Genomic DNA, 23697 nt, shown 5'->3' with positions numbered 1-23697 from the left:
ACAGAGATTCATTTTCAAAATTCATCCGAAGTGACGTTTCTCACCTAAAGCGACTCCTGGTATCGGGTGACTCAACTATCGTCACCTCACGCGCGGTGCCATATTATAATATATTAAATATATTTAACGGACTTGGCGGGCCATATGATTTAATGGACTTGGACAACTCTGCAAGCCTACCTATGGTGCTTCATCTAATTCTATACACTTCTATTCTGCGGACATGCATGTCAGTATCAGAGTCACATAAAGCCATCAATGAAATATTTGATTTATTTTCGAGTTAATTGGAGGCGTCATCTATTTATAAAATGGAATGAAAATTTAAGCATAACGAATCATATTTTTATTTTCCCAAAAGTAAATCGTTTATAAGAGATTTAGATTAGTCATTTGTTTTTTTTTTTATAAACTTTCTACACAATGTTTTTAATACTTATCTACAAATTATTTACAAGCCTAATAAACAATTATAATACATCTACACGATCCACACACAATACCTACAAAATATATATGGTCGGTTGGCGAAATTCGATATGACCTATTTGGCTTGTGGATGGTGCTTTTGCCTTCCGGATGGTACATATGTACTCATGTCTCTTGTTTAACTGCAACATTGTATTTATCTGCCAACATTTGGACCACGCTGTAGAGTGCCGTGCTAATGATGTTACTTTTGTTCCATGGTTTGGCCGATCAAGCAACGCCGGAATAGGTGATTGGTTTACGGCTTTGTCACGCGATCGAGACACAGTTCGCTCGCTCCTGGCAAATCTAAAATCGGTGTGGCATGATAGACAACCGTTTTACTACCCACTTGGTCGAGATCATTGGACACGATCGTTTCCACCGGGGTAGTTTGTATTGATTCGGATTTAATTTTTGTCAAATCGATCACGTCCTCCGGAGCGACTTCGTTGCTGGAAGGACCTTGTGATGTTGCAGGAGTTTTACTTTGCTTTATCGGCCTCGTTGTATTGCTGTTACGTTTTACCGCGTCAACGACCGGTTTACCGTCACCAGTATCCGGCTGCCGATTGTGTGTTTTCATGTGACGCTTCATGTCGCCACCGCAACGGAACTGCTTTCCGCAGACCTTACAAGCGTATGGCTTTTCACCGGTGTGTATCATGCGGTGGGATTGCAGATACGAGCTCGCCCTGAAAGCTTTGTTGCAAATGTCACAAACGTGATTTTTCTCATTGAGATGGATTTTCCTATGTAACACGAGCGAATACCGTCGGGCAAATTTTTTCCCGCAAAATTCACACTGGTGCGTTTTTTCATTCGAATGGATGGAAGCTTGGTGGTACTTTAGATCTCCCCACTGCCGGAAAGAACGCGCGCATTCGTCACACTTGTAAGGTTTCTCGCCAGAATGCAATCGTTCGTGCACCTTCAGTGCGCTGCTTGTGAAAAAGTTTTTGGGGCACTGGCCACATTGATACGGCCGCTCGTTCTTGTGCTGTAACTCGTGGTAGCGAACGGCTGTCTTGGAATTGAAAATCTTATCACAGTTCGGCTCAACGCACGGGTATTTTTTGCCAGATTTTTTGCCTCCCTCAACTTTTTCCGTTCCACCGATCTTTGCGGTCAAGGACTTTTGTGTTACAACTTTTCTCGCCTCTTGTGGTCCAAGCCGATCCACATCCGTGCCTGCTTCAGTCGGAATTGTTTCATCTTCCTCGCCAGATACGTAGAATTCCTCGTTTGACTCATTATCATCAGTATCGTCGATTATATGTTCCTGCTCGTGTTTCAGCTGCTGCGGATTGCTCAGCTCGTTCAGATCATGATGCTCGCCTAGGTTGAAATCTACGAGCTTAGGAATCTCGTGGTTATCCATGCCTGTCGTACCGAGTCCTAGCATTTGAATGTTCATATCGCATTCTTGGCTTATGGTGGTAGCAGTTGAATGTTGTGGTACTGATTGTTGTCCAGCATCTGTTATTACGTATTGGGTTGTATCATGCTGTGGAAGATGATTCGATTGTAGAAGTTGATGATGAGAAATTAATTCAATCGTAGATTGTTGCCGGCCTAGTTGGTTATGCGTTGATGTTTGATTGATTTGATGTTGATCTAAAAATTAAAATTTTCATTTGAATATTTTTCCATACCTTATAAGAATCTATCAATATTACCTGGCTCCTGTAAGTCCGATTTGTCAACGAATAGCACATAACTGTCGCCACCAGCATTGATGTGTATTTCTTGGGTCTCCAAACTTCTGGAATAATCGAAAGTTTTTGTTATTTCTGCAACTTCCGTCTGCTGGTGGTGTTGCTGCTGGAACCATGCTTTTCCCGTTGAGCCTCCCAAAACATGCCCATCGTTGGTATCCGTGTCAACGGTGTCTTGTACTTTTTGAACCACGTTTCGAATCCCTTCCAACATATCTTCAGGGTCACTAAACTCTCCTGACATTTCTGCATCATTCCCGGGTAATGATTGCGTTTGGGCGGATGGTATCACATCAGACAAATTAGATTTTTTGGTTGGTTCATGATAAATTTCAATTTTGCTGTTCGTTACAATTGACTCGTGCGCATTCCGATTAGATGCTGCATCACGCGAAGATTTATCATTTTTCAGTTTTTTGGTGTGCTTGACGCGTGGGAGTTTAGGTTTTTTCTTAGGATCACTCTTACTTTCATCAACAGGACTGCCGACTATCGGTTCATAATGTCCCTTGAGGTGCGTGAAAAACTCTATCTGACTTTCAAACGATTCGTTACATAGCTGACACGAAAATTGAGCCGAACTTTGTTTATCAGTGCGATCACTGGGAGGCTGTTTGCCCTGTTTATCCAAATGGTAGTGCTGATGGTGGTCATTTGAGATGACAGATTCTCGTTGAAACTGCTGTTCGTTGGGATTGTTGGAATCTCCCAGATTTTTAGATAACCGCTTTTTATGCGGAAGGTACTGAGTATTGGAAAATTGATTATTAGCGCTGAAGTTGTGGGTTGGTTCAACGTCGTCTTCATCGGACCGCGAATCGCATTCTAGCAAATCGTCCTTGGTTAGGAAATTATCACCATTAACTCCTATTTCGTCCGATGAAACCGTCCGATCGGCAGATGTTTGTGGTGGCTGTATTATTGGATATGAAATGTAGCGTTTTGGGGATGGAACTCGCTTGATGGGAGCCAGAGGAGGCATCTGAAGGCACTGAAATATAAAATTAAAAATGATTTCCCAAGACGAGTTATAAAATTATATTATGCAGAAATATTCTGAATTCTGATGCTAGATTTGAGTACAGAAGATTAAGTTTTTTTTTCAATCAGCTTTTAAATACTATTTATAATACGTTAATAAACTATTGAGAGCAATTTGACAAATTACTTACATTTTGGCCAACTGCCGCATTGATTGCGATGCTATTACCGGAACTGGACGAAGCAACATGGAACAATTTTGACGGAGAACCTCCCAAATCACCTTGCAGCATCGAGTGTATTGATGTTAGGTGTTGCGAAGAGCTTTGTTGGTTGGAACTTTGTTGAACATGTTGCTGTTGATTTTGCTGCTGATGGTTTTGCTGTTGGTGGGCGGTATTTTGAATAATTTGGTGTTGGTGTGGAGCATGGTGGTGATGATGGTTATGATGATGATGACTTATGGTATTGTGGTGGCTGGTGAGAATATTTCCCGCTGTTGAAAGGTTGTTGCCGCCAGTGGTTTGCGATGTTCCTCCCAGATCTTGATGATGGTAATGGAGATAATTACTGCCACTAGTAACAACTGGCATGTGGGAGACATTTGTCAACTGGGCATGGGATGTGTGGACCAACTTATCGTGGTCCGTTAAAACCGAGATAGAAGCAATATCCTGTAGCAAAAATGATCAAATTATTGGTGGTAATTACAAAACAAACAATACAAACCTTTGAATTTGTTACTATGACAGGAGCCTCATGGGAAAGTTGTCCGGAAGATAGAAAAAGTTTTCGATCAGCATCGACTGTCGCCGTGGTATCTGTTATGGTTTGCTGCTGCTGCTGATGTTGCATAGAGCTTGCTTCGACCAGCGATTGCAAATCTTCGGCTGTATACGTTTGAATTGCACCTCCATGATGATGCTCCAAAAGGTTGTTGGAATTGGGATTTTGCTGTGAATGGAATTGAGCGGTCCCAGGAGTAGTTGCCGTTCCTGGAGCTCCGATATAATCTACCAACAGCCCGTTAGGAATGTGACTTGATAGAAGATCCGCCCCCAGCAGTGAACTTTCTATGTACTCTTGCTCCCGTGAATCCGAGGCTGGAGGGATTGTTATAAAATGTAACGTGTCGCTTTCAACGTTATGAATCGTTCGCAGAACTCCTTTAGATAAATCTTCCTGCAGGTGGTGATGGTGATTCGTGTCCGATTCGAGATCAAGGTGTTCTATTATAGTGCGATGATGAGATCCTTCCATGTTAACTTGTTCAAATGTTGGTTCAAAAAATGGAATCAGCAGGGCATTTTCTTCGAACTACATATAACGTACGCAATAACAATTCCTTTGAGCAACACATAAAACGTAATAAATATGAAAAAAATCTTCACATTTTGCTTTTAAACACAATGTTTTTTAAAAAAAAACTATATCAAAAATTAGCTTTACTCATTTGTAAACATCAACAGACTTCTAATGACTGTTTGATGATGACATTCATCAATCGGTCAAAGCGAATGAACACGCGGATGGTTCATTAATATTTTAGAGTAACATTTCATAAGGGCGAAACTGTCAAATGTAAACGAATCGAGTTTACGGTCATTCTGGATGTATATATGGGGTTCGATTCTGGATGTATACATGCACACAAAACTTTCGAGGCCAGAATTTAGCAAAATTTTGCTCAAATTTGACCAGCTAAAAACTTAGCAATTAATTTAGCAAAAAAAAATTACTGAAATTTTAGCAAAATAGTCGAAAGTGTCCAGACTAAATTTTTACTAATTTTTCAGCAATAAAAATTATTATTTGCTAAAATTTAAGCAAAAATTTATTTACCCTAAAAAAAACTAGAATTCTAGTAATTTTCAATTTTTGAAATCACCGTTGTTTTTCTTCTGATATTGATTTATAAATAAAAAGATCGTTGTATTTGTGGTACCCTCCTTTCAGTCCACTCGTAACACCTTGTACACTACAGGACCACTCAACATAGTATATTTACTAGTTCCTGGCTGCTACCCTATTCTGCGTGCCACTCACACAATGCACTCCACTTTCGACCATGTTGAACCATTGCTCTCTATGCCTGGAGTGTCGTCATATAAAAGTTGTTCGTATGCCTAATAGTTTTCCATAGCTTGTATTCACATATCACCACATCTCCCTTTTTATAAAGATTGAAATGTGAATATCCTCCGATGTAGTACAAAACTCCAACATCACCATCGTTAAGTAAAACAAGATGTTTGAAATAACTGTGTCCCGAAACTGAGGAATTACCCAACACGTTTATGCGTGTTGGACACTCAGTGTCATACTCGAGGAAAACGTTCCAACTGCCAATGTTCGTGGCTGCCCAATCACTCAAATATCTCACGAGATCCTCGTGCTATTCCCCATTGGCAAGGTACCTACATGTGCAGAAAAAGGAACAACGAATTTCAATATCTGAAACAACACTCAACGCATTTATCTTCTTTCGATTTTTTTCAACAATCCTGAAGATGGCCTCATTTCCTTCCAGAGTCCTCTCGCCAGTGATTGCCACTTCGAAATCGGCTTGACAAAAGGATTTTTATTACATCCCAGCATAATCAAATCTTAACTCGAAAACGCCGCTTCTATACTCTCTGATATTATGACTGTTAAGCTAACAGTTGAATAGTTGGTTTTAACCCTTTTTTTTACGCCTAAGAGAGTAACGAAGTTGGACTAACCTCCAGATCCTGAGCGCGTAACCGACAGATACCGTAAGGCAAACAAGTAGAAAACAGAAAAGAAGGCAAGGCATCCATAACCAGCTTCGCAAAACCTCATGAATGAAAACTAAGGATGGACTTCGATGTCTTCGACCTGTCTACAAGGTCAGCATTCTAATTTTGCTATCCACCTCAACGGCTTTTAGAAAAAAACAATAGTTTTAAAATGATCCGACATCCAGGCCTATTTACTTGCGTCTAACGATCAACCCATTGAATAAGCGGGATCGCTTATCATCTTATATGTTAAATCTGTGTATGTGTGTATGTCGAATTTGTGGGCTAAGGTCGTAATGCATTTCCCCGTTCTAGTGGTCGAATCTTGACCCTTACACATGGAACGACCGACACCATGAAGATAATTCGAACAGAAAGTATACTCAGGAATAGCTTTCTTATTACCTGCTGACTCACCAAAAGACAATTCCTGCTTTCCCTCGCCGCTTCTCTCAACAACCATCTATCCAATCAAAACACATTAAACAAAAGGACTCCGTCACTTTGTTAAAAGTTGAAAAACTTGCTACACGCAACGTCGTGTTGTTCTTCAGCCTGTTGCATATGAATTTTTTCACTACGTCATGTTTTGTCCTGAAATGAAAACGATACGATGAGCAACAAGGCAACAACTTCTTAAAATAACCCATCCCACACTAAAGCAACATTGTAGTGTAGAACATTGAACAGGCTCACGCAAAAAACAAACCCATGCAGAAAATATTTAGCGCAAATGGGTAGAAAGAATGACACTTATGGATGGAAAAGATTAAGCGTGTATGCGAAGAACTGTCAACGAGGATTCCCGCGTGGCGGTACAACGAGGGAAAACCTAACCGCAGAGTGACGGCATTGAAAGCGCGGAGTGTGCTGTTCGGACTTCTCCGGAGAAACGAAATCCGTCTGATCCGAATCGATCAAAGGGGGATCGGGAATTCAGTTCAGGAGGAAGGAAAGTCGACTCAGGCACAGAGTCGAACTCCAAGCAACGTGGCACCACGGAATACCCCTGTCGAAAGGCCAGCAAAGGAACGGCCGGAAGGAAGAAAAGCCACCAAGTACCACAGGCAACTTCAGTCGGAAGACCACCAGAACGGGCGGAAGGAAGCAAAAGTTAGAATAAGGGTCGCTTTGCGGCCCTTTTTTCTTCCGCTATCTGTGCTGGCACCATCAGCACTACAGGCCTTTCATCGACAAGTGCGACGACCGACAGTACCAGCTACGGCAAGCGAGACGCGACGGAGTCGCGTGAGCCATACGGTGTCGGGAGGGCGCTAGCAGCGCAACAGGTGCTCCGAAAAGGAGTGTGGCAACCGGCAGTATCGGCGAGAGACGCGACAGGGTCGCGAGAGGCAAAATATCGCCCGGCAGAGGCTCCATCGGCACGGCAGGTGCTTTAAAAACAAGCGTGGTGATCGGCACCCCCGGCTACGCTCAACGAGAGACGCGACAGGGTCGCAAGAGGCTAAATATCGTCCGGCAGAGGCGCCATCGGCACGGCAGGTGCTCTAAGAACGAGCGTGGTGACCGGCAGCACCGGTTACGCTCGACGAGAAACGCGACAGGGTCGCAGAAGGCTAAATATCGTCCGGCAGAGGCGCCATCGGCACAGCAGGTGCTCCGAAAAGGAGTGTGACGACCAGCAGCATCGGCGAGAGACGCGGAAAGCAGAAAATATCATCCGAAAGAGGCGCTAGCGGTGCGAGAGGTGCGCCAAAATCGAACGTGGTAACCGGTAGGATCGGTTACGCTCGGCAAGCAGACGCGACAAGGTTGCCTGAGGCGAGGCATTGTCCGGAAGAGGAGCCAGCAGTACAATAGGTGCGCCAAAATCGAGCGTGGTGCTCGGCAGCGCCGATTACGCTCGGCAAGCAGACGCGTCAGTCGCGTGAGGCAAGGCATTGTCCGGAAGAGGCGCCAGCAGCACGACAGGTGCGCCAAAATTGTGCGCTGCGACCGGCAGCACCAGCTACTCTCAGGTGAGAGGCGACGAAGCGTCCGGAAGAGGCGCTATCAGCAACAAGGCGCGCTTCAGGATCAAGTGGGGGCCAGCAGCTTCGCTTGCACTCGAGCAAGACCCGACAGAGTCGCGTGAGGCGAAACAGTGTCAGAAGAGGCACCATCGGAATCAACACCATCGAACGCTGGGCTCAGCCATTTCGGTTGCGCTCCGACGAGGCGCGACAGGGTCGCGTGTGGCGGCCTCCGCCTCCTACGGAAGAGCAGCACTAGTGGAGGATCACGCAAGCATGAGGCGACGCTGCGAGACGAGCGACAGGTCCCGGGTGATAACCCCAACGAAGCGTAAGTGAAAGCCTAATGACACACATGTTCTAGCTGGGAAAAGGGGGTTTAAAAATGTTGCCAAAATAGAAAATTTAGCTCAAATTTTGAATTGTTTATTTATGTGGCACCGACCACAATTCAGCCTCCATTACAAATGGCGCCCAACTAAATCGAACCTTATGATTTAGTTAGATAAATTTCAATATCATTAGTAATTATAATGATATGATTATGATTTTTAAAACAGTTTATTAGTTAAAAAAAAAAAAAAACTGTTATGCTTATTTTGATTATTATCGCTCGAATTATTCAATCGTATCAATTTATGTAATCTGTAAGTCCACTTATTGTTAAATTATCTGGTTTTTTTGATCCAAATAAATAATCATGAACAAACAAATTGAATTGTATCATCTTAATGATGAGGAGATGGAATATGAATTGGCCTTGCGCCATGTTACAAATCTAGCCCCGTGCTCTAGAAGAGCTAGGGTGGTCAAGTTAAAAGCCCTTGTCCAAGAGGACACCCTCAGGGACACTGTATACGTAAATTCAGAACATGTAATGTCGCCGGAGTTGAACATCGAGGTCTGCCAGAGGGCAGTTGTAGAATTGAGGAATCATGTTGATTTAGCCACGCAGAATAGAAACGCCGATCAAATGGCTTGCGCGAAATCGAGATTGCTTCATTACCGGCAAAGATTATCACTGATTCCAGTGGTCGCGAGTTTAGAGGAAACGCGTAGGGTCGTGTGCGAGCTTGTAGAGACGCTGCTAGCTCAGATAGAGTGCGTGAACAGTGCAGTCAATATGGTGCTAAGTGAAACAGAAAACACTAGCCTTTCAACTAGTGTCCCAACCATCCAGGCAGAGAACAGTAGCAGTAGGGATGCCTGCGATGCGTTGACGATTCCACCGAGGCCACAAGCAGCCGGAAATGATGAAGGAGCACGAGCACGGATGCAAGAAGCGGATGTCGAGCCGTCTTCTCTTCCATTCCAAGGAGGCAGACAAGGACAGAGGGACTCGGAGGAAGTAATCATCCGGAGGTCGGGTAGTTCGGCTGGTCTGGCTGCTGTGAACGTTCTGGACGAACTGCGGTTCGACATTCAACAACGACAAAGGAGGCAGCAGCAGTTGAACGACAGCTTTACAAACCGAAGTGGTAGCAACTACGACAGGCGGATGCAGAAGGCGATTCACAATTGGCCGTTCAAGTTCCGAGGCGAAAAGGATACCACGTCCCTCAACATTTTCCTAGACCGAGTGGAGACGTTTGCCAGATCAGAGGGAATCGACGATCAGACACTTCTGGCTTCCATAAAGCACCTGTTGCTTGAAGACGCCCTCGACTGGTACTCCAGAGCACTTGCCCAACGTCGTCTGTATTCCTGGCAAGCATTCAAGCAAGAAATTCGACGGGAGTTTCTGCCAAGCGGGTATGCGCAGATCCTGAGGCTGGAAGCCAGCTTTCGTTTTCAAGGTGCCAACGAAACGTTCGATAAGTTCTTCCGTGACATCTCTACACTATTCCGCTTCATCGATCCACCACTTACGGAAGAGGAGAAGTTGTTCATAGTCAAGAAAAATATGAACATGGATTATGCAACAATAGTAACAGCCGCTCAGCCAAAGACACTGATGGACCTGGTCAACGTCTGCAGTAACTTCGACGAAACAAGGCTCTTACTGAACCAGCAGCGCAGAATTCCAATTCCGCACAACCACTTACTAGAACCAAACTTCGCAACACCAGCAACAACAAGTCGACCTCAGCAACACCAGCAGCAGCGTTTCGGGAGATTGCAAGCAGTGGAGGCGGACGAGCAGTTGTACGGAGCCACATCATACTCAGCACCATCGCATCGGCTTCCAATACAACAGCCACGCCTCAACAGAGTTTATACGGTGGAGAACGAGAGCCAGCAAGGTGCGGCTTCAACGTCAGCTATCCAAACTGAAGCAGATCTAGTGGATCCAGAAGAAGCAAACGGTTTGCAAGGGGACTTTAACCAGCTGTACGAGCAAGTTTGTGCCATGAAGCTTCAACTGGAGCGCAGATCGAATCGTTTCAATACAGGACTACAGCAGCAGCACTCTGTACAACGACCGGAACAGCGTCAACAACCGCCTACAACTTCGGCAGGTCAGAGCAATTTGGTGAATCGGCAAGGCAGTCAAGCGGAGAACTATCGAATACAACATCCGTTGCAACAGCAAGCTAAATGGGCGCCGCGGCAGCAGCTTCAACAACAGCAGCAGCCTCAACAGCAGCCTCAAGAGCAGCAGCTTCAACAACAGCAGCCTCAACGGCAATTCCAACAGCACTATCAACCACAGCTCCAGAACCAGCAGCTTCAGCAAGCAGGCAGCAATATGTACGATCTAAATCCTGTTCAGCATGCAGCGTACCGTCCAGCGCTTTGCTGGAACTGCGATGAGGAGGGGCATAGGTTTCCGGATTGCACAAAGGCACAAGCAATTCTCTTTTGCTACAGATGCGGTCGAAAAGGTTACACGTTACGCAGCTGTCTTGTTTGTAACAGTGAAGCGGAAAACGCCGCAGCGAGGAGGTGGTAGATGAAGGGCCAGATTCTTCGCAACACAGCTATCAACCTTCAATACCTCCTGATTTACAAGACATCAACTCTATCATTATCAATCCCGGACATGACAATCGTCCGCACGCCGTTCTGGACGTTCTTGGAAAGAAAGTTACAGCTTTGTTGGACAGTGGTGCAAACTGTTCTTTGTTAGGTGGCAGTAAAGCACAGATTGTAGAAGAGCTTGGACTACGAAAAGAAGCACTGAGCGGTGGGATCAAGACAGCGGACGGAACGCCACACCAGATCAATCACTTCACACGTCTGCCAATATCGTACAACAACCGAAGCGAAATTTTGCCGGTTCTACTCGTGCCTAGCCTGCCAGATTGCGCTATCATGGGCATGAACTTCTGGCAAACGTTCGGAGTCAAAGCAGTATGCTGTTCAATGATTACTGAGCAAGAACTTGAAGCAGAGCCGATGAAGGAACTATCGGTAGAACAACGCCAGATACTGAAGGAGACAATCAAGCTATTTCCGAAAGCCGAGGAAGGGAAATTGGGAAGAACGGAGCTTTATGAACACCGTATAGATGTGGGCAAAGCCATGCCACGGAAGCAGCGATATTACCCAATGTCCCAATATGTCCTGGAGGAGGTCAACCGCGAAGTAGACAGAATGATCTCGTTGGATGTGATCGAGGAGGCAGTTTTTTCGCCGTGGAACAACCCTCTTGTGGCAGTCAAGAAGAAAAACGGGAGTTACCGCGTCTGCTTGGATGCAAGGCATCTTAACTCCATTATGGTCAACGAGGGCTACCCAATCCCACAAATTTCATCGATTATCAATAATCTGGGAGGCTGTTCATTCATATCGTCGATAGATCTCAAAGATGCCTTTTGGCAAATGCCCCTTCATGAGGAATCAAGGCCACTGACGGCATTTACAGTACCTTCCCGAGGGCACTTTCAATTCAAAGTGGTCCCTTTTGGGCTGTGCACAGCCAGCCAAGGACTGGCGAGGATTATGACTCACTTGTTTGCGGATATGGAGCCGTACGTTTTCCATTATTTGGACGACATCATCATATGTTCTAAATCGTTTGAGGAACACATTACAGTTCTTAGAGAAGTTGCGGCAAGACTACATCGAGCTAAGCTCACTATCTCGGCCGAAAAGTCCAAGTTTTGTCGGCAGCAAATCAAATATCTGGGCTACATTCTCAGCGAAGGAGGTTGGAAGGTGGATGACGAGAAAGTAGAGTGTATTGTAAAATTCCCCGTACCAACAACCAGGAAGGAAGTCCAACGGTTTCTGGGAATGTGTGGGTGGTACCGTCGTTTCATCTCCGATTTCTCCCGTATTGCAGCTCCCATCACCGAGCTTACGAAGACCAAAACGAAGTTTCGTTGGACAACAGCAGCCGAGGAAGCTTTTCTCAAACTTAAGTCGGCCCTTGTAACAGCTCCAGTCTTAGCCATGCCAGACTACACGAAGCCATTTTCTATTTCTTGCGATGCCAGCGATATGGCAATTGGAGCCGTGTTGACGCAGACAATCGACGGTGACGAGCACCCAATCTGCTACTTTTCACAAAAACTTTCTTCAGCGGAAAGGAAATACACCGTAACTGAAAAGGAATGCCTGGCCGTAATACGAGCAATTGAAAAGTTCCGTGGCTACGTCGAAGGAGTACGCTTTGTGGTCTACTGTGACCATTCAGCCCTCAGTTACCTGAAGACCTTGAAGAATCCAACGGCCCTCATGAGCAGGTGGTTGTTGAGGCTCAACGCGTTCGATTTTGAGATACGATACAGGAAAGGCAGCTGTAATATCGTTCCAGACGCACTGTCCAGGATAGTTTGTTCATTGGTCTTCTCAATCACGCAGGTACACGATCCGTGGTATAGAAACCTCATCAGGCAGGTGCAGAATCAAGGCGGAAAATATCCGGACTTCCGAATAGCGAATGAAGAACTCTACAAAAATTGCCAGGTCAAAGACGAGACGGGCGTTATCAGTCATCGATGGAAGAAGGTCGTTCCAGAGGAAGAGCGAGCAGAATTGATCCGTCGTTTTCACGATTCGCCTTCAGCCGCGCACTTAGGTTTCTACAAAACATGGCACAAACTTCAACAACACTATTATTGGCCGAAGATGCAGGACATGGTCGCTCGTTACGTGAAGGCTTGCGCTACGTGCAAAGCCAGCAAAGCTCCCAACAAACAAATGATGCCTCAGATGGGGAACCTCAAGCCAGCAAGGGTACCATGGGAGTTAATATCCATCGACTTCGTCGGACCGCTCACCAGATCCAAGAAGGGCAACACAGTTCTTCTGGTCATCGTCGACTGGGTCACCAAATACGTCATTGCCCACCCGATGCGGGCAGCCGATTCAACAAAGATGGTCGAGTTTCTCGAGGAAAAGGTATTCCTGAAATTCTCCAGGCCGAGGATAGTATTGTCAGATAACGGGAAGCAGTTCGAGTCACAAGTCTTTCGAGCGCTGCTTAGCCGTCACAACATCATCCATATGAAGACAGCATTCTACGCACCGCAGGTCAACAACGCCGAGCGGGTGAACAGAGTTCTCATTACATGTATTCGTTCTTTACTGGAAGAAGATCACCGCGAATGGGACAAGAATCTGGCAGCCATTACCGCCGCTATTAACAGTGCAAAGCACGAATCCACCGGGGTCAGTCCACACTTCGCCAACTTCGGTCGGGAACTTTTGCTGCACACGGATCTCTACACTCAGCAAGACTTAAACGTGTCAGATGATCCAAAGGTCGCGCAGGAGATGAGGTTATCCACGATCAACAGGATTCACAAGTTCATCCAGCAGCGAATCAAGAAGAACCATGAGAGAACGAAGGAACGCTACGATCTACGGAAGCGCACGGTCTCGTTCCAACCGGGCGAGCTAGTATGGCGTCGTTCGTTTGTACTATCGTCGAAGGCGGACCACATAAACAAGAAGCTGGATCCGAAGTTTATCGCTGCCATCGTGAAGGAGAAACTGGGAGCGAATTTGTATGTTCTAGAGGATGTCGTCACAGGAAAGCGTGGGCGCTACCATGCGAAGGACATCAAACCTGATTAGTATTCAAGCTATGTAAGCAACAACGCTGACCACAAGCTCACTCGGAGCACAAAACACGAAATGGAGAAGGCTGTAGGACCAACAACATCATCGTTGAAACCTCGCCCCAACAACTCGGAGTAAATTATACAGAACTCTTCCATTCGAACAACTCAATGAAGCACAGCTGATGCTAATTCGTCGCTAGAACACCGACGAACACAACGAAGTAGGCGTTTATGAAGGAGACAACGGCCTTGAGCGGGACCAGCGTCGGCTGAATGGACTCTGAGAACTCTGCCAGGAAGTTCGTCAGAATTTGGAGAGGGCTGGCAACCTTGCGTGGGATTGCCGCCACTCATTGTCCAGAATGCAATCCTGTCATCTTGAAGCAGCGTAGCAGCGCTGGGGATAGTAGCACTGGTGAGCCACCGTAGCCAGGCGCTACACACCATCGCAGAGAACCCATCCAGGTTCGGGATATTGGAATGTTCGGAAAGTCAAGTACAGCAGCTCCAAACACCACGTCGCTGCAATTGAAAGGATTGTCAGGACATCAAGAAGAGGATTCAGCACCAGAGAACACAGTTATGCGAAGAAGTTGTGAGGAGTAGACATCATGACGGCCGCTACTACCATATCGACTTTCTCTCGCTAACTATCGAAAGCCACACGCAAATAATCCAGCTATGACCGCTACCCAAGGTAGTCAACAAGAGCCTAACGAGGTCAAAACACGCCAGTCGTTACTACCACAAAAAGGAGATTATCCACCAGCTATGACCACAGCCAAAGCCTGTCAACCAAGCGCAACAGCGCAGGAAATACCGTTAGGCCGATCGGGAAAAATCGTGCATCTGGAAAACGCAGTGAGCAATATCTCTTATCTACCTCCTCGTGAGTACAGTAACAAGTTTAGCTATGTCCGCTACCCAAGGTTGCCAACAAAAGCATCACCGATGCAAAAAACACGTTCATCGTCAGCACCACAACCATCTGCTTTGCGCGACGACTCCGGAAGAAGGGCCCGTCTGAGGGAGCTCATTCGCAGCAGCAGCAATATCCGATTTTGTCCCGCAAACACGAACCCTGCTTATTCAGCACAGTATCAACAGGACGAATCAGGACAACGCCCAGGGTAGCTTGAAAGAGGTTGCAAGATTCCTGCTGACTTTCTCCTAGTCCGGAGGACCATAGCTGACCAGGCTTCCCAGAAATAAGAAAACCGAACAAGTACATCCACAATGAACTCCCGATTAAGACCTCCCGATTAAGACTACCCGATTAAGACTACCCGATCAAGACTACCAGATTAAGACTTCCCGATCAAGACTATCTTCAACCAACCATGTCAACTCCCGATTAAGACTTCCCGATCAAGAACATTTCAATCAACCATGACAACTTCCGATTATGACTTCCCGATTAAGACGAATCTCTCAAAAGCTATCTACCAACTTCGTCAAAGACCACAAGCTATGAGAACACCATCTACCACGGTCCACACCCCAAAATACGCGCAGCGGAACCACAAATTACCCTCGCCTGAAATGGTGTCGACAGTTCAACTGTCCGATTCAGACTTGACCACAAATCACCAACCTCATAAAATGATACATAATGGATCATGCACAGTTGTCAAGGGGGTTGCCAAGGAAATATCAAAAGGAACGCGATCTGGAGGCGCGGTATAACCTCTATTCCGGGCCCTTGGTAATTAAGAGGATTAAATCCCTCTTTTCCTTAGACTTCTGTTGCTTTTAGTATAAACCAGTCAAGTTCCCACCTAAATTTCGTTTGTTAAGTTCTATTTGTAAGATCTAGGTTATTATCTCTATCAATAACCATTTGATTTTGGATTTTCGTATGCTGCTGAGGTGGATGTTATTAAGTGGATTGTTTTAAGGATTCGAAGGAGTTTCTTTCTGCCAGATATACTGGTAATTATCGACACATTTGCCATAACTCGTTGGCTTAGATTTGATTTGGATTTTGCCAAGACCCGTTGGCGTAGAGATATAGTTTATTGTCTTTAGTTTTGAAGATACTCACCACTGCAGGGTGACATCAGTTCGAGGTTTTCTCGACACAGCCGTCGATTTTAATATCTCCTTCGAACTCCTAGTGGCGTGATTATGAATTTTTCATGGATCCTTGTCATGATCCATGAAAAATTCTACCAAAGCAGCAATGTTGTGTTGCATATGAATTTTTTCACTACGTCATGTTTTGTCCTGAAATGAAAACGATACGATGAGCAACAAGGCAACAACTTCTTAAAATAACCCATCCCACACTAAAGCAACATTGTAGTGTAGAACATTGAACAGGCTCACGCAAAAAACAAACCCATGCAGAAAATATTTAGCGCAAATGGGTAGAAAGAATGACACTTATGGATGGAAAAGATTAAGCGTGTATGCGAAGAACTGTCAACGAGGATTCCCGCGTGGCGGTACAACGAGGGAAAACCTAACCGCAGAGTGACGGCATTGAAAGCGCGGAGTGTGCTGTTCGGACTTCTCCGGAGAAACGAAATCCGTCTGATCCGAATCGATCAAAGGGGGATCGGGAATTCAGTTCAGGAGGAAGGAAAGTCGACTCAGGCACAGAGTCGAACTCCAAGCAACGTGGCACCACGGAATACCCCTGTCGAAAGGCCAGCAAAGGAACGGCCGGAAGGAAGAAAAGCCACCAAGTACCACAGGCAACTTCAGTCGGAAGACCACCAGAACGGGCGGAAGGAAGCAAAAGTTAGAATAAGGGTCGCTTTGCGGCCCTTTTTTCTTCCGCTATCTGTGCTGGCACCATCAGCACTACAGGCCTTTCATCGACAAGTGCGACGACCGACAGTACCAGCTACGGCAAGCGAGACGCGACGGAGTCGCGTGAGCCATACGGTGTCGGGAGGGCGCTAGCAGCGCAACAGGTGCTCCGAAAAGGAGTGTGGCAACCGGCAGTATCGGCGAGAGACGCGACAGGGTCGCGAGAGGCAAAATATCGCCCGGCAGAGGCTCCATCGGCACGGCAGGTGCTTTAAAAACAAGCGTGGTGATCGGCACCCCCGGCTACGCTCAACGAGAGACGCGACAGGGTCGCGGGAGGCTAAATATCGTCCGGCAGAGGCGCCATCGGCACGGCAGGTGCTCTAAGAACGAGCGTGGTGACCGGCAGCACCGGTTACGCTCGACGAGAAACGCGACAGGGTCGCAGAAGGCTAAATATCGTCCGGCAGAGGCGCCATCGGCACAGCAGGTGCTCCGAAAAGGAGTGTGACGACCAGCAGCATCGGCGAGAGACGCGGAAAGCAGAAAATATCATCCGAAAGAGGCGCTAGCGGTGCGAGAGGTGCGCCAAAATCGAACGTGGTAACCGGTAGGATCGGTTACGCTCGGCAAGCAGACGCGACAAGGTTGCCTGAGGCGAGGCATTGTCCGGAAGAGGAGCCAGCAGTACAATAGGTGCGCCAAAATCGAGCGTGGTGCTCGGCAGCGCCGATTACGCTCGGCAAGCAGACGCGTCAGTCGCGTGAGGCAAGGCATTGTCCGGAAGAGGCGCCAGCAGCACGACAGGTGCGCCAAAATTGTGCGCTGCGACCGGCAGCACCAGCTACTCTCAGGTGAGAGGCGACGAAGCGTCCGGAAGAGGCGCTATCAGCAACAAGGCGCGCTTCAGGATCAAGTGGGGGCCAGCAGCTTCGCTTGCACTCGAGCAAGACCCGACAGAGTCGCGTGAGGCGAAACAGTGTCAGAAGAGGCACCATCGGAATCAACACCATCGAACGCTGGGCTCAGCCATTTCGGTTGCGCTCCGACGAGGCGCGACAGGGTCGCGTGTGGCGGCCTCCGCCTCCTACGGAAGAGCAGCACTAGTGGAGGATCACGCAAGCATGAGGCGACGCTGCGAGACGAGCGACAGGTCCCGGGTGATAACCCCAACGAAGCGTAAGTGAAAGCCTAATGACACACATGTTCTAGCTGGGAAAAGGGGGTTTAAAAATGTTGCCAAAATAGAAAATTTAGCTCAAATTTTGAATTGTTTATTTATGTGGCACCGACCACAATTCAGCCTCCATTACAAGCCACAATTTCCTTCTTTGTGCTTTCTAATCATAGAGAAGTCTGAGCGAGTCAATAAGTCTTTTCTTGCTTGCGAAAATATTCACTGTATCGGCAACTCTCAAATGGAAACCAATACTAAGTACGGAGCAACAGTTCCATGGAGTTCAACGCAACACTAGTGCGGAGCTTGTTAGTTAAAGAGACTACATACATGTTTACATACTCGTCCTCAGAACAACTTATCAATATACAATCCTCATACAAGGACATGCGTCCCCGACCTCCCGGGTAAACAAACACGATCACACATTCCTCGCTCTCTCAGAAAGTTTTGTATCTTATACATTTGTTTTCTCCCCTCGTTCAGTGTTGCACTTAACTTGATAAAAACAAATACAAATCGAGCCTAGTGTATTGCTACCTCACTCATTCATACGCTCTCTAGCAACATTGACAAAATTTCCAGAGCACTACCGCCCGATAGCAGTGCGACACCAGTGCAACACTGCCCGAATAAACAAGATGGCAGCACTTAGTGGTGCACCAGTGCAACACTCGGAATTAACCAATACGGTATAAGCATCTTCCAAAATCTAGTAACTTGTTGATCATTTCGTGGCGCTTCATCACTTCTGGTGATATTCATAATATCAAGTCACGTTCCAGAAAATAAGCTTACAAACACCGAGAAACATTTCGATCCGAGGACTAAACACCGCTTATGCATATAATTAGTCTTCGCTGGTCGCTCACAGAAACATTTTTCATCATCCAAACAACAACAAACAAGCTTCTCAACCGTGTTCGAAATCATGAAACTTTGAGATTGGCTATTTACCTACAGAGTAAATCAGTATCTGCACCATTTCTTCACTCCAGAACCGATAGTGGATGATAGTTTAGAAAATATAACTGATATCCTCAAATATATTTGGTTCCACAGAGTCATTAGTTGACTGCGTAAATATTTTTCCAAGTGTTTCTGCCCTTACCTTTATTCAGACTGATATCTTTACAATGTCTCCTCCACATCTGAAACCACTCTCACTGTATAAAACTCTGACCTCTGAACGTCCACGCCCGCCATGAATGGTCCCGAGCTCACTATGGTAAATGCTTACGACCAGAAACACTCCGACTTGTTCTGTGTTGACCGTTGTATTTTAAAAACAACGATTAAATCATCGAGTCTATTTTAAAAATCTCCTGAAAACCGACCCCAAAACTGCCAATACAATTGGCTACTCTCCTTTTCTTCTTTATCAGACGCTTTTCGATTTGAGAATCCTACAACCCTCAAAGAAGAAACGAATCTAGACTAATTCTCTAAAATAACTTCTGCAATTATTTTTTTTTTATATATATATATTTTCTGAAAACTGGAAGCGAAAAAAAAATCTATACTTTAATTTTATATGTTTACCAATATCATCACCCCCTAAAGAAACTGACGTGCTCAAAATAATGAATTCTAAAATATTCAGATATGCATGAACTTTATAGTTTTAAGTATCTCTATAACCAAACAATCAATCAATCATAAAGAAAATTTTAAAATCTCTTACGCGATTCAAGTTTTAGTGAATCAAAAACACCAAATTTGTTGAATTTAATCTATTTTATTAATCGTCTTCCGTGGTCCTATGTTATTGTTACAATACCAAACTAATTTTGTTTTCTGGAATTTCGTTTAGAACTTGAGACATACAATCCTCAAAAAAGGTACTATTATTCAATTACAATTATTTTCCTGTTAATGAATACCCTCTTTCTGCTTTTGAGTTTGAGAATTTCACCATTCACCATCTCTAAAAAACTACATTTGTACTTTTACTCCTCTTCTACCTTTTTCTTCTGTATACTAACTTGAGCTGGATCCAAACCTCTCACAGGATAATTCCTGTCACCCTGCACGGTACAACATACCGGCCAATTGATCTGCCTCTCTCGGCCCAGATCTCTCACAGGACGTTTCCTGTCACCCTGCACGGTACAACATACCGGCCAATTGATCTGCCTCTCTCGGGCCCAGATCTCTCACAGGATATTTCCTGTCGCCCTGCACGATACCCATATGTATCGGCCAAAAACAATCCTCACAATTGTTTACTTCGCGAAAAATTCGCTCCCTGCACGATACCCATATGTATCGGCCAAAACAATCCTCACAATTGTTTACGTCGCGAAAACTTCGCTCCCTGCGCGGTATAAACACCGGCCATGCAATTTGTTTTTATTTTTTCTTTTCACACTCGATCGATATGTCGCATCCTAACCCTAATGCCTTCCGCAGTACCCACAACGCAACCTGTATTCACTTTTACTTATAGTGTTTTCGTTTATTAGCAGTGGTAACCTAGTTATGCACGGGTTTGCCCTAACTGCTGTTATTGTGTTCATTTATTAATTTAGAAGCCCACTAGCTTTGCCCCGCGCCAGTGGAGAAAACGAAAACGGCATAAGGTGGTAGCCTAGCCAAAATGCGTCGCGAAAATGTTCTGTAGTGACGTCACTTTTGTCATGGTAGCTATGTTTACGAAGGAAAACTTGACTACTATCTTTGCAACGGTTCTTTCTCATCATCTCTCTTTCCATCTCATTTCCCACTTCGTACTGGCCAATATCACACACCATCAACAGGTTCAGTACATAGGGTACGCAGGAAATAAGCCATGAAGTGCCGAATTAAGGAGCAACTTCCTTAATTCTCTCAAATATTTCAACGAATCATGATTAGATCGTCGCAACCACACGACATGATGGACCTCCATGGTCTTAGCTGTCTTCGAAAAAACACAATGCAAATAACAACAAACACACGCGATTCAATTGGATTCAAAATATCAGTCTTACCTGAATCCCATCCTCGTCGCCAATTTGTGGTACCCTCCTTTCAGTCCACTCGTAACACCTTGTACACTACAGGACCACTCAACATAGTATATTTACTAGTTCCTGGCTGCTACCCTATTCTGCGTGCCACTCACACAATGCACTCCACTTTCGACCATGTTGAACCATTGCTCTCTATGCCTGGAGTGTCGTCATATAAAAGTTGTTCGTATGCCTAATAGTTTTCCATAGCTTGTATTCACATATCACCACAGTATTCAATTGCTTTAAATTTATTCAAAAAAAAAAAACTGCATGCGGGAGCAGTAGCATTTTTTGTACTTACACTTTACGTCGGTTATTTTGTTATCGGTAGTTTAGCGGTTTTAACAGTCTCGCATGTCGCATGTCAACACTTTGGCATCCGGAGTTTCCATTCTATAATTAAAAAAAAGTTAGAATGAAATTTATTAAATCATTAACGAAATACAGGGTTGATAGCTGAAATTTTATAATAAGAAATATTTTCAGTACATAGTTAGAATTGAAGTAAATGTATCGTTAAGCGAATGCTTGCTTGAATTAAATGTTAAACTTAGCCCCTCTATAACAACATCATACTACGGGATGAAAATCCCGGGAAAAATTCAAACTCATCAGGTTTTTAAATATTTGCCTACAACGAACGGATCGAAACGATTGTACGGTTCAAATGGATCTTTCGGTTCAAGCGGATCGAACAAATCAAACGAACGATCAGATCAAACGCTTTGAACGTATCGTATGGTATGGTTCAAAGGGATCGAACAAGTCGAAATGATCAAACGGATCGAACAGTTCGTACGGTTCAAACTGATCGTATGACTCGAAAGATTTAAACGAACCGAAATGATCCAACGTATCCACTTTGAATATTTTTAATTCACATGAACACTTGAATTAAGATTTTTCAGCTTGAGTTAATAAAAATTAATTTCTAACTTCAAAAATGAGAGCTCAATGGGCGCTTTTGAAAGCATAAGGAAAAACATGAAGTTAAACTTACCTTGCCTGTAAATGGGAGATAATTTTAAAAACTGCAGCGTCATGTCCAGCTTCCCGCGCATCCACAGCAGCATGATTGAAGGTGTCTTTACAAGTCCTGAAAAAAAAAACACTTTCATGGTTTCTTTCGAATTATATCTGTTGCTTCTGGAACAGCTAGTAGGGGCCGTCCATTAATGATGTCACGCGTGAGGGGGGGGGGGGGAGAGGGAGTTTCGATTTTTGTGACAATCTGTGAACGCTTGAACGTGACATCATATATCATTACACAAAAAATAATAAAAAGCAAAACAATAACAAATAATTTTATCCAAAATTCAATAAAATTATACTTGCACCTTTCATTTAATGATTGATATGAAAAGTCATCAACATAATCCTTGGGCTAATGATTGAAATATGTTCTAAGCAATGATTGATGGCTTGTTAAATGTTGGTTATCTTTTTTTTTTTTTTAATTCTTTGAATAAAACTAACAATTAAAAAAAAGATACATTTTTAATCAAATTTCTAAAGGGTTAAAAATTTTACTCCAGGGGGGGGGGGTATGAAAACGTGACGTCATATAAAAAGGAAGTTGTGACAATTTGTGACAGAGGGGGGGGGGGGGGGGGTTAATTTTTTCCAAATTTTGCGTGACATCATTAATGGACGGCCCCGTACATATGAAATAACGAGGAAAACTGACCACAGTGCTATGTTCGAATTCGGAACTCATATTTTCAATTGACTGCATTCGGAAACAGATGATACGGAACATCCTCGCAGTATTTTATACGAGTTTGGAAACCTATTTACAATGTTCATTGATTACAAAGCCTTAGAAATCTCATCATTAAAGTCCGAACTCAGAAGCAGCACTGCAACGATATTTCTGCTGTACCGGACCATCTGTTCCAGAAGGCAGTCAATTGAAAAGTCGATTTTCAAACTAGAACGGAGCACTGTGAACAGTTTTTGCATGTTCAGGTAACTATTTGAACAATTATTAATTTACCTTGTTTCCAATTTTACCGGGAAAATTAAAATCTTCATGCACAAGCGAATCGAAGATCTCCACAGATATCCGCAAATTTTATTATTGGCTTCACATATGGAAGCGGCCGCTCCGATTGTTTTCGGCCCTGAAACCTGAAATAAAGAAGCATAATTAAGTTTCCTCCAAGATCAAATTCAATCGTTGATCTCACTTACCAATCGAAATTCCGTTTCCAACAGGATAATTTCAACCCGGAAAAACATCCACCGGAGGTTCTTCCGAACGGCCACCATAGTATCCGAAGGATAAGCCTTCGGAAATCTGCCAACAGCAGCAGCATTACGAAAACGGAATCGAAACATTCCGAAATCGACTGACCCGACAAGAAAACAAAAATGTAATTCCTGTCAACACAAAACGTTGACCGCGGTTCGAGTGCAGACTAAAAGTTCGAGTCCAAGCTACTTGAAATGCTTAAACTAGTAGCAAATGGGTGATTTTTACTCAAATTGAGCTAATTGCAAGGCAAAATTAGAAAGTACTAACTCAACAGTAAAAAATTTTTTTTGCTAACGGAAAGTAACAGCCATTTTTTGCTAAGTGGAGCCTCGAAAGTTTTGTGTGTGGGATTCGATGATCATTTCTTCTTCTTCTTCTTCTTTCTACTGCTGGACTGCCTGCACGCTAACTTTTGGCTACCCCTTAAAGGCGTAAAATTGACCCGTTATTGAGAACCTCCACTATCTGTCAAATAAAGGGTCATTTTAACGGATCAATATTACCCCTTATTTCGGAAGGCTTGATTCCCTTCAAAAAGGGTAGTTTTGAGTCTTGTCATATTTTAAACGTTTCATTTGCGGTCGTGAATCGTGGTAAGTGTTTTATTATTATTTGATGTAAACATTATGATATTAATTTGAATAATTCCCGCTA

General features: G+C 44.5%; 1 protein-coding gene across 1 annotated transcript; it reads right to left on the bottom strand.

The window, feature by feature from the left end:
- Window positions 1–324: 324 nt before the first annotated feature.
- On the bottom strand, window positions 325–23193 carry LOC129741882 (uncharacterized). The gene is made up of 8 exons (XM_055733695.1): window positions 22980–23193; window positions 22783–22916; window positions 21787–21882; window positions 21088–21179; window positions 3897–4512; window positions 3359–3841; window positions 2148–3177; window positions 325–2085 (listed from the first exon to the last, which is right to left on the bottom strand). Exons 5-8 carry the CDS (start codon window positions 4425–4427, stop codon window positions 728–730), a joined length of 3402 nt encoding a protein of 1133 aa, XP_055589670.1. The 5' UTR covers window positions 4428–4512; window positions 21088–21179; window positions 21787–21882; window positions 22783–22916; window positions 22980–23193; the 3' UTR covers window positions 325–727.
- Between the last annotated feature and the right edge of the window lie 504 nt (window positions 23194–23697).

Source organism: Uranotaenia lowii, chromosome 2 (genome assembly GCF_029784155.1).
Source record: "Uranotaenia lowii strain MFRU-FL chromosome 2, ASM2978415v1, whole genome shotgun sequence".
Lineage (NCBI taxonomy): Eukaryota > Metazoa > Arthropoda > Insecta > Diptera > Culicidae > Uranotaenia > Uranotaenia lowii.
Note: the sequence above shows the minus strand (reverse complement) of the source record. Positions and strands in the feature narration are given on the sequence as shown.

Bases quoted from the DNA above. Each gene is read 5' to 3' on its own strand.
- LOC129741882 (XM_055733695.1), bottom strand. From the start codon at position 4,427: ATGGAAGGATCTCATCATCGCACTATAATAGAACACCTTGATCTCGAA. The intron at 3,842-3,896 runs GTTTGTATTGTT...TTTTTGCTACAG, and splicing joins TCATAGTAACAAATTCAAAG to GATATTGCTTCTATCTCGGT. The intron at 2,086-2,147 runs GTAATATTGATA...TTTAATTTTTAG, and splicing joins ATCGGACTTACAGGAGCCAG to ATCAACATCAAATCAATCAA.